Genomic DNA, 10777 nt, shown 5'->3' with positions numbered 1-10777 from the left:
GTATGTAAATAATAATACTGAAGCATTATATACATGGAAGCATGTAACGCCGTGCTAAATCACCAGTCCGGGTGGGCGAGGCAAAAGGGAGACAGGAAGGGAACAAACAAGCCTCACTTGCAATGAAAAGTGAGCGTTTATGACGCGCACCAATCAAACGCATGGGTGGAGCTTCCACCCCACTTCCGAAGGACAGAAACCCGACAACACTAGATCTCGTAGAGCAAGCAGCACATGCGCTGCAACGCTAGGCGAGACCTAAAAAGGTTTCAAGTTGGCTCAAATAGTAGTGAATTTTCCTTTGCGAGTTACTTTCCGGTGTGGTTTGATTTGTGAATGAACATGACCCGTGTGCACCCAAAAAGAAAATTGTTCTGATATGTTGTGGACTTGGTGTCTGTTGGAGGGTGCAGGTGTGGAATGGGCGCCTCCTTGTCGTATCGCATAACAACCCATATTAGATATTACATAAGTTTGTCTTCGGTGTATAAAAAAATCAAACTGCTGGAATTATGCGGTTCTGCCGCAGTGGTGTTTTCCGAATAGTTATGGATTTGCTGCATTTGCCACTTAATCCATTACCTGTCGCACAATCTGCAGATTTTAACAAACAAAATTATTTTTCCAACCCAAACGGATCAAAAGTTACTAAAAATGTGACAAAGTGTTCCCACAGTATGAGGGGCTCCTCGGGAATATAATTGGTCATATTTCAGTTGCTTATTGCTGTATTTAGTTAATCACCAAATGTGCCGCATTACGCCACATAATGTGACTTTTCTTGCTACATAATTTAGTCAGCCCTGCCACATAATTTGGTCCTCCCCTGCCATATAATTCCAGTGGGCCTGGTTATAATGTCTCTTTGCAGTTTCATGCACCTTTGTCCACTAGCGCCGGGACACTCCTTGGAGTAGCAGCGTGCCCTACAAATATCCCCATTCTTTCATTCAGCACATGCACAGCAGCTCTGGAGAAACAAATTCCGAACTTGTAAGAGGCTGATACGATCCCCTACAGCCCCATGTGGCCCAGAAGACACTGTTCAGCTGATTGAGGTCTTATCCTATAGCACTCTTAATAGCTAATACAAGGAGTGTGCGCTTTACTCAAAGCACATAACATAACATTGCCGGTTCCCAACAGTTTACCTCCTGGCTCCAATCCCCAAGAGTGTTCAACATATTCATAAATCTTCTTAGTGGAACAACAGCAAGATATTATACCAAGTCGAAATAGATCCCATCCACACCTCAGCCTGGATCTCTTTTCCAGATTACTCAATTGAATTTGCAGGGCGTCCATCCCTGTGAGTTCATGCTGCCTGTATCCTTCACCTTGACTTATTACAAGGCATCGGACAACCACGTTGAGGCGTCAGCATCACATCGCCCTTCACCTAGTCTTCTTGATCCGCTCCTGGCCTCGCAGTGACTGAACAAGGTTCTACTGGTGAAGCCAATACCGGTCCAACTCTGTCCTGGAACCACTCCATATGGCCCAAATGATGGTCTGCCTTCTAACTGAGGACAGAGGGACTATCTGGCTGAGAGGAGGTTTGTGGGCACTGCTGCGGGCTTCAGGACCCTTCATGGGGTACACAAATCAGTTCAATAGCAGAGAAATCTATACATTGGAATCATTTCCAGGTAAGTGGATACTGGAATTAGGTAAGAAAGAAATAACAATGATCTCCGTCAGGTATGCTGCCCTTTTAAATATATTTTATTTATGGTATTTTGCAGCTCTGTAAAAGGTACAACCAAACCTATAATTTTAAAAGGCCTGAGCTATCATCTGAGAGAGGCCTGGAGGCAAAGGGAAATGTTTCTACAAGGACTTCACCAAGGGTCAGAAGGCTGTCTTGGCAGAGGGAGTGTTTGGGGAGAAGACTCTCTTCGGGGGTGGGGGAGTTATTGACCGGTCACTGTGCAAGTCAACTGCAGAACAGGTGGCGAGGGGGGTCTCTGAAACATGTCTAAGCAGGGTGTAAAAAGAATGGACATTTCAATAGGCATTTTCAGGCTGGGCGTCTTATCAGCGGGTATTTGGAATGGGCAGCTCAACAAAAAGGGGTATTTTATACTAGAATCTCAGCAACAGAGCGGACACTGTTTGGTCTAGACCCTGAGCAGGGCAGGGCACTAGTTGTAATGGCATCTCCATAAGGGGACCGTTTTGTCCAAGCCTTTTGGCATTATAGGGAGTGTGAATTTAGGGGAGGGTTTCAGTAAATGTCAATATTGTGGGTTGATGTGGCCACATATCCATGGAGTCAGCAATATTTGCAATTCTTCCCTAGAAGCCCCTGGTCTTCAGCTGCAGGCTGCTACCACAACCTCATCCTGTTCCTCCTTTCCCCACAGAGCAGGAACATATACATAGGCTTTTTACATTATACACCCCCACTAGGCTTAGGCGCTCGAAAGGGGGGTCAGGTGTGCTTTAACGCACTTGTATCGTACAATGAGACGTTGCAAGTGTGGATACATAAATACATGTTAAGCTCTTTCACAAGATTATGAAATGTCTACCACTACTTTGTGCACAATTCCTAAAGTCGAACTGCTTTTGCATTTTAGGTTCCCGCCTCCCTGGGTCTTCAGACAATGTGCCACAATTCTCTGGAGATGGACGGTCTAGTCTTCCTGCTCTAGCCGTATCAGCAACTATCACTCTGAGTAGAGGGGCCATCAACATGACCTGTGAAACAATGCAGCTGGAGGGCCACAATGATTATTAAACACTGCTGCCGCACTGGTTAATGGTGGTCATGTGATCAGGTTCATGTCAGTCAATGGGTTTCCAGTCACAAAGTGCCAGTATGTGCATCTCAGGATTTGGACTTGGTGTGATGGAACTGCTCCATTTCTGCTTCCATATCCCCCACCAAGAAACGTTGGGTCATTCTGGAGCCACCAAAGACACGTAGTTTCCTGGGAACGTACCAAATTTCTGGGTCCTACGACACACTCCTGTGGAGCAAGCACAAGAAGCAAATCAGTGCGACACAAAGTTAAAAGAAAAATATGGTAATCACTCTTACATTATCTCCTGCAGTCAGAGTCCTAGGTACCATCCTAAAGAAAAGGTTACTTACCTTCGGTACCTATGTATCTGGTAGAGACATATATTAGTTGTAGATTCCTTACCGTAGAATTTTCCCCAGGCGCCAGTCTGGATCCAAAGATTTTTCAGCAGTACCCCCGAGGGTCGTTAGGTGGTGTCGGTCAGCTCTGCGTTTGTCATTGGCACCGGGATGACATCACAGGACCTACAAAGATGCCGCCCATGCGTGCTGACGTCAGTTCTTAACACGACTTTCCACGCCAGGTGCATAAAAAGTAGGACCCTATAGGGGAGTCCTTATCCCTAGAAATCAGTTCACGGAGCGTGCGGAAAGGAATCTACAACTAATATATATCTCTACCAGATACAACTTGTTTATCTGATAGAGACAATTAGTTGTAGACTCCTTACATTAGAATAGATACCCCAGAAATACCTTTCCACGGAGAAGGGTCTGTGAACCAAGATCATACCCGGACGTCCTGGAGGACCGAATGGGCAAAGTACCCGTCCTTCCGGACTTGGCTGTCCAGGCAGTAGTGTCTGGTAAACGTGTGCAGGGATGCCCACGTTGCTGCCTGACATATGTCAAGGTCAGGGACTCCACGTGCTAACGCCGTGGTTGCCGCCGTTGCTCTGGTGGAGTGAGCATGCAACCCCACAGGAGGTTTCTTCTTCGCCAAAGCATAGCATATTTTGATGCAGTGGACAACCCATCGGGAGATGGTCAGTTTTTGAACAGCCCAACCTTTCTTGGCACCCACATAGCCAACGAAGAGTTGATCATCCACCCGGAAGTCTTTTGTGCGATCAAGATAAAAAGACAGTGCACATTTTGGTTTCAGACGATGGAGTCTCGCCTCCTCCTGGGAGGGATGCTGGGGTGGGTAAAAGGTGAGCAGTGATAGATTGTCCCACATGAAAAGGCTTGACGACTTTAGAAAGGAACAAAGCTTTCGTCTGAAGTACCACTTTATCCGGATAGACAGATAAGAAAGGGGGCTTGTAAGATAAAGTCTGCAGCTTGCTCACCCTGTGAGCAGATGTGATGGCAATAAGGAAGGCAGTCTTGAGAGTCAGCAACCTGAGATGGTAGTTATGAAGAGGCTCGAAGGGAGCACACATACGAAAAGTGAGAACCAGATTTAAATCCCATTGAGGCATTACGAAAGATGATGGAGGGAACAGATGAGTAAGGTTCTTAAGGAATCTATTAACAATAGGAGTTTTGAATAAGGAAGGCTGATCTGGAAGCCGAAGGAAAGCAGAGATAGCGGCAAGATATCCTTTAAGAGTGCCCAAAGCAGATCCCTGCCGGGCCAAAGAAATTATGTACAAAAGAACCGCAGAAAGGGGGTCAATGGCCTTTGCTGTGCACCATGCCATAAATTTGATCCATCTACAGGCGTATACTGATTTAGTGGAGGGACGCCTGGCTGCCAAGATAACATTACAGACTTCGGGCGGAAGGTCGAAAGCTCTCAACTACTGTCACTCAATCTCCACGCAAGGAGGTGCAGACTGGACAGGTTCGGGTGAAGAACCCTCCTCTGCTGCTGCGACAGAAGATCATCCCGAAGGGGCAGTCTGATCGGAGGATCGATGGCCATGCTCAGAAGGTCGAGGTACCAGACTCTTCGAGCCCAATGCGAAGCTACAAGAATGAATTGAGCCCGGTTTTGCTTGATCTTCTTGAGCACTCTGGGCAGAAGTGGTACAGGTGGAAAGGCGTACAGGATGCCGCAGCTCCACTTGCGATGAAAAGCGTTGCCGAGCGAGTTCCGCCTTGGAAACTCCAACATGCAATACTGCGGACATTGGGCATTCTGTTCAGAGGCAAACAGATCTAACCAAGGCTCTCCCCACCGCTGAAAGAGACCTTGCGCCACCTCTGGATGTAAACACCATTCCTGTTCGACCAGACACTGATGGCGGAGTTTGTCTGCCCTGGCGTTCAGAGAGCCTGCCAGGTGTTGAACCACCAGGGTTATGGCCTGATGTTTCAGCCATGTCCAGAGGCGGAGAGCCTCTTGACAAAGGGCCCACAACCGCACCCTGCCCTGTCTGTTGCAGTACCACATGCAGTGGTGTTGTCCGTGAACACCTGCACCACCTTCCCTTTGAGAGATGGAAGGAATGCGTTCCATGACAGTCTGATCGCCTGGAGCTCCAGAATGTTGATATGGAGACTGGACTCTGCCGGACACCAGATGCCCATGATCTCTGCCTCTCCCAGGTGGCCGCCCCATCCCAGGAGTGACACGTCCATCACCACTGTCATATCTGGTTGGGGAAGGGAGAGGGATCTGCCTCTGACCCAATCTTGGTTCGTTAGCCACCAAAGCAGTTGGTGCGCAGTTCCCTCTGAGATCTGAAGGTAGTCAGAAAGATTCCCCTGATGCTGCACCCACTGGAACTTCAGGTCCCACTGCAGAGCCCGCATATGCCATCTGGCATGATCCACCAACAGGATGTAGGAAGCCATGAGGACCAGCAGCCTCAGCGTCATTCTCACCGAAACCCGGGATAGAGGCTGAAACATCAGTATCCTAGCCTGAATATCCCAGACTCGCTGCTCGGGAGTGTAGGCCTGAAACTGCACTGTCCCAAAAAACCGCCTGATTAAAGGGAGCATTTGAGTGGGAGTCAGGTGTGACTTTGGCACGTTGATAGCGAACCCCATTAGTGCAGGAGGTCTGCCGTAGTCTGGAGGTGAGAGACGACAGCCTAGGGAGACCCTACCTTCAATAGCCAGTCGCCAAGATAGGTAAAGACTGGAACCCCTGATCTGCGCAGATGAGCTGTGCAAAAAGAACTGTTGATGGACAGAATGCAGAACAATGTCATACATTCACCCCAGTACAGAGATCTGGGCCTAAATCCATCGTTTTTTGCTCCCCATGGCATTCCAGTTTGGACCCAGCCATATGCAAATCAGTCTTGACCCTGTGCCCTATGGGAACAATCCAGCCCGAACTGCCAGGCCAGGTCCTCCCTGGACTGGAAACAAGCATTCTAGGACCTGTTTCAGGGTTTCACCCCTCTTCAGCCAGGATAGCTTGATTCCAGTGGCATGGAGAGCACGGGACTCACGTCTGAGCATACCCGTCCCACTCGGGGTGACAAATGCAAAAAGAACTGTTGATGGACAGAATGCAGAACAATGTCATACATTCACCCCAGTACAGAGATCTGGGCCTAAATCCATCGTTTTTTTGCTCACCATGCCATTCCAGTTTGGACCCAGCCATATGCAAATCAGTCTTGACCCTGTGCCCTATGGGAACAATCCAGCCCGAACTGCCAGGCCAGGTCCTCCCTGGACTGGAAACAAGCATCCTAGGACCGGTTTCAGGGTTTCACCCCTCTTCAGCCAGGATAGCTTGATTTCAGTGGCATGGAGAGCACGGGACTCACATCTGAGCATACCCGTCCCACTCGGGGTGACAAATGCAAAAAGACCACTGCTATCGCCTTTGTGAACACCCGAGGGGCACTGGTAAGGCCTAAGGGGAGCAGGGGAGCAGAGTGAACTGAAAATGCTTGTGGCCCACCGTGAACCAAAGGTAACGTCTGTGGGCTGGGAGGACGGGGATATGGAAATAATCGTCCTGCAAGTCCAACGCCACCATCCAGTCTCCTAGGTTGAGGTCAAACAGAACTTGGGCTAGGGTGAGCATTTTGAACTTCTCCTCCAGGAGGAAGAAGTTGAGGGCCTAGAGGACTAGGATAGGCTGCAGGCCTTTGTCCTTTTTGGGCATCAGAAAGTAGCGGGAATAGCAACCACGACCTACTTCTGGCACAGAGATCCTCTCTATGGCTCCCTTGTCCAAGAGAGCTGAAACGTAATTGCGGAGAAGTGCCAAATGATCCACTGACATGAGATCGCAAGAGGGTGGCATGGAGGGAGGGGTAGTCTCAAAGGGGATGGAGTAGCCCCTTCGGACTATTTGCAGAACCCACCTGTCTGACGGGTTGGACTGCCAGTGGAGGAGGGGATGGCGGATCCTGCCTCCAACCGGCTGATGATGGGCCTCGAACGTCAGACTAGGAAGGTTTGGAGACAGTGGCGGGGGGTAAAGTGTGGACTGGCCAGCCCGCGGGCTCCCTGACCCATGAGGACGCTGGGTCCCATGTCTTCAGTCATGTAGAGGCTGGACAACTTGCGTGACTTGGTGGCGGGGCAGAACCGGATGCAGCTAGGCCCCCCTTCCGTAGCCACAACAGGGAAGAAAGGCAGACTGAGGTGGATGGGAGTTAGCCGTGAGGCCCAAGACCTGGCCGAAGCTCAAGAATCCTTGCAGCGCTCAAGCTCTGGGCCTGTCTTGTCACCGAAAAGTCGAGTGCCATCAAAGGGTATGTCCATCAAAGAAGATTGGACATCCCCCGAGAAGCCAGAAGTCCTCAACCAGGCGTATCGTCCAAGAGCTACCGATGTGGCAATCGTCCTGCCCAGTGAGTTGGTGGTATCCACTCCACATTGGATGGTGAATTTGGCTGCGTCTCTCCTGTCTGCAACTGCATGAGAGTGACAGCCCGGGCCTCCTCCGGGCACTGAGGCAGCACCTGTGCGACTGTATCCTAGATAGTAAGGGAGTATCAGCCCAAGAGGCAAGTGGTATTCACCAACCGCAATGTCAAGCTGGTGAAAAAAAACAGCCCTAGTTAAATGCCTGCTATTACTTATGATTTTGCATGGTTGTCACACAATATTGGCGTTTTTAACATTTACCCTCTCCTTCTGTTTTTCCCCCCTCTACTTTCTCTCAATTCTCCTCAGGCAATTACTCATGCACCTATTGTCCTGGTGATGATCCTCTAATTATGTATGGATCGAAACGTCGTCGACTCTCCGACACGCTAACACGACTATGATTATTATTTCAATGTGTAATGGTGTCTTCGTTCATTTGTGCTTTTCGAATTGTTGAAAATTTAAGCACGTAGTTCTGCCTGAGACTTTCCTTCTGTCTCTTGCTTCACGCAAGATTTAGTTCCCACTTTATTGTTTTTCTTAAAATGTTGTTGCATTAAAGAGATTCCTGTCCGGCTGGACAGCATAATATAGATCTAATTGTATTTCCATATTAATTCCTTCTTGCATTATCCCTGTAGGGGACCACTGTGTTCGCCACAATAACCCCTGCAAGGTTCAACACACCCTGGCCTACCTTGATCGCCATAAGGAGGACAAAGCTCTCCTGCAGGAGTCGCACTTAAGCGCACACTTGGTCTACTGCAGGTCACTGGCTAATTATTCATCATGTACCGGGGGCACCACTATCCTGGTGTGCCGGGGCCTACCTTTTCACCTCCTCCACGAGGAAAGAGACACTCATGAGAAGTACAACATAATCCAATTCGTGGTGGATGGTCGGCATCTCACTCTCTTTAACAAATTTGGTCCAAACTTGGATGATCCCGACTTCTTGAGACACGTTTGGCATAGATATGCAGCACTCTCCCCGCATGCAATACTATGAGGGTGGGGATTTAAACTTAGTGCACGACAGAAACATAGACTCGTCTAGCACCGCACAGTGAGCGCACTATGCGGCTGGCTTTGCTCTCACTGACATAATGGACACGGGTGGGCTGGAGGAAATATGGGGACATAGACATCCCACTCTTCTGGAAGGTATTTCGACGGCGCATGATTGTTGGGCAAGGCTGGACTATTGGCTGGGCACACGCCATGTTTGTAACTGGATCCCATCGGCTGAACACCTTCCTTGCACTCGTAAATTAAGCTACGTCTAGACATACTGAACTTCAAGCATCGCGCCTTCACCTGCCGCCTATCATCCACAGCCCAATTAGACTCTGCTTTTAAAAAGGGAAATGCAATCCAAAATCATCAACTACTTTCATGATAACAAGACATCTGTGTTGTCGGCAGGCACAATCTAGGAGGATATTAAGACATAAGTGTGTCGGATATGCATTGCCAAACAACATGGTGTGCAGAGAACACTGCGCAACGATCTTGATAGATTGGAAAGGGAACTACACGAGCTTCAAACACAATATACATGCACACCATCATCCTACACACTCACTAAGAACAAGGCCAAACTATCAGAATTTTTGGACCTTGCCAACATCGAAGTTAAGCATTCACGCAAACATGCTGTGGCCGGAACGTATAGGGAGGCCAAGTAGAATGCTGGCTAACTTGTCTTGCCTGATGACTACCACCGGGCATTCTCCAGCTGAAGATTGAGAGAGGCGATATCCTTTTCAAGGTTGATGATATTCTAAGGTAATGTGTTTTGTATTACTCGGACCTCTATACATCCTACATCTCTAGATCCCGAAAAGATTACACAGACTACTTTGAAAGCATTACACTAGCTTGGATTGTGGGCCCTCATCAGCAATTCTTAGAAGCACCTATCACTTTCGAAGAGATTACAACTGCAATTGCCATTCTCCCCACCTCTAAGGCTCTGGGCAGTGATTGATTTCCCTCTGAATTCTATAATGCCTATGTGGTCATTCTCGGCCCCCCCGTCTGCTCCATGTGTATGATGGGGCACGCACTGCAGCTGGGAATCGTTCTCCAGTCCCTCCGTGAATCCATATTAATTACTCTCCTGAAGCCTGGCTATCTGCCATCTTATATGGACTTATATCGCCCTCTGTCACTTATAAATACAGACATCAAGATATTGGCAATAATTCTTGCAAATCATTTGTTACTTCTTCTTCTGGATCTGATACTACAGGATCAGTTAGAGATTATCCCAAGACAACCCACGTCGCACAACCACCGTAAGCCCTGCGCCCTACTGCACCAGCCGGACCACGAGGCAGTGGCTGTCATCTTAGATGCCACTAAAGCCTTTGATTCCTTGGAGTGGTGTTATCTCTTTGTGGTGATGGCCAGACTGGGAATACCAAGAGTATTCCTGAGCTTAATACAATCTCATACTATGAAATATGAAGCCCTGATCAGACTCCCCAGAACAAAAGCACAGTAGGAAACAGACTTGGGAAACACAGTGTTGGACAAGTTGGATATACTGCTGCATTCAGATAGGAGAATATTCCCCCAATGACAGACTTTAATTATTACACTTCAAATTTCTGCATCGAATTTATCACCCCCTGTCCATCTCTTTCAAATTAAACTGAAAAACATATTTCCACTGCACAAGATGCAATGCGCCATACACTGACTTTGCCTGTATGGCCTGATACTGTCCATGAGTCTATGTGTTCCGCGAAGAAGTGTTCCGTACATTTTTGGATATGGCAGTGCACGCTCTGACACCCTCCCCAAAAATGGCCATATTGGGCTGCACCATCTCTGTAAAGCAGGATGTCAGTCGACTTATCTCGATTGTTCTTCAAAATATGTTTGGCTTGAATGTGGGGCAGAGAGTGCTCCCCCTACTATTGCACTGTGGCTTAAGAACATGATATATTGTAATGAACAACTAGAACTCTACTACTCCATGGACCCACATGCACTTTGCCAGCGCTACATTTTAGGACCCTTGCAGTCCTACTTATACATGCATGAGTTGCTAAACTAAGACTGCATGAGCGAGCAAATTGACACTGCGCTTAGCAATGGTCGAGTGGACTATTGAAATTACAAGCCTGTATTCCCTAGTTTGCACGCCGATATATAGCTGCAGTTTGCCTAAATGTAGCAATCTACTGTATTTCTGGGGAAGCAGGATAGGTTATCAGTTTGTGC

General features: G+C 48.2%; 1 protein-coding gene across 8 annotated transcripts in view; it reads right to left on the bottom strand.

Annotated features, from left to right (window-relative positions):
• Positions 1 to 1702: 1702 nt before the first annotated feature.
• The window catches only part of SORBS3 (sorbin and SH3 domain containing 3), a 328992-nt gene continuing 319917 nt past the window's right edge, over positions 1703 to 10777 (bottom strand). For all 8 annotated transcript variants that reach the window (XM_085633985.1, XM_085633983.1, XM_085633981.1 and 5 more), the window contains one exon: positions 1703 to 2975. In XM_085633985.1, coding sequence (XP_085490111.1) covers positions 2905 to 2975 — 71 coding nt within the window. In that variant the 3' untranslated portion in view covers positions 1703 to 2904. The remainder of the gene's footprint in view (positions 2976 to 10777) is intronic.

The sequence above is a fragment of the Triturus cristatus genome, chromosome 11 (genome assembly GCF_964204655.1).
Source record: "Triturus cristatus chromosome 11, aTriCri1.1, whole genome shotgun sequence".
Taxonomy (NCBI): domain Eukaryota; kingdom Metazoa; phylum Chordata; class Amphibia; order Caudata; family Salamandridae; genus Triturus; species Triturus cristatus.
The sequence above is the reverse complement of the archived record's forward strand: the minus strand, read 5'-3'. Positions and strand labels throughout refer to the sequence as shown.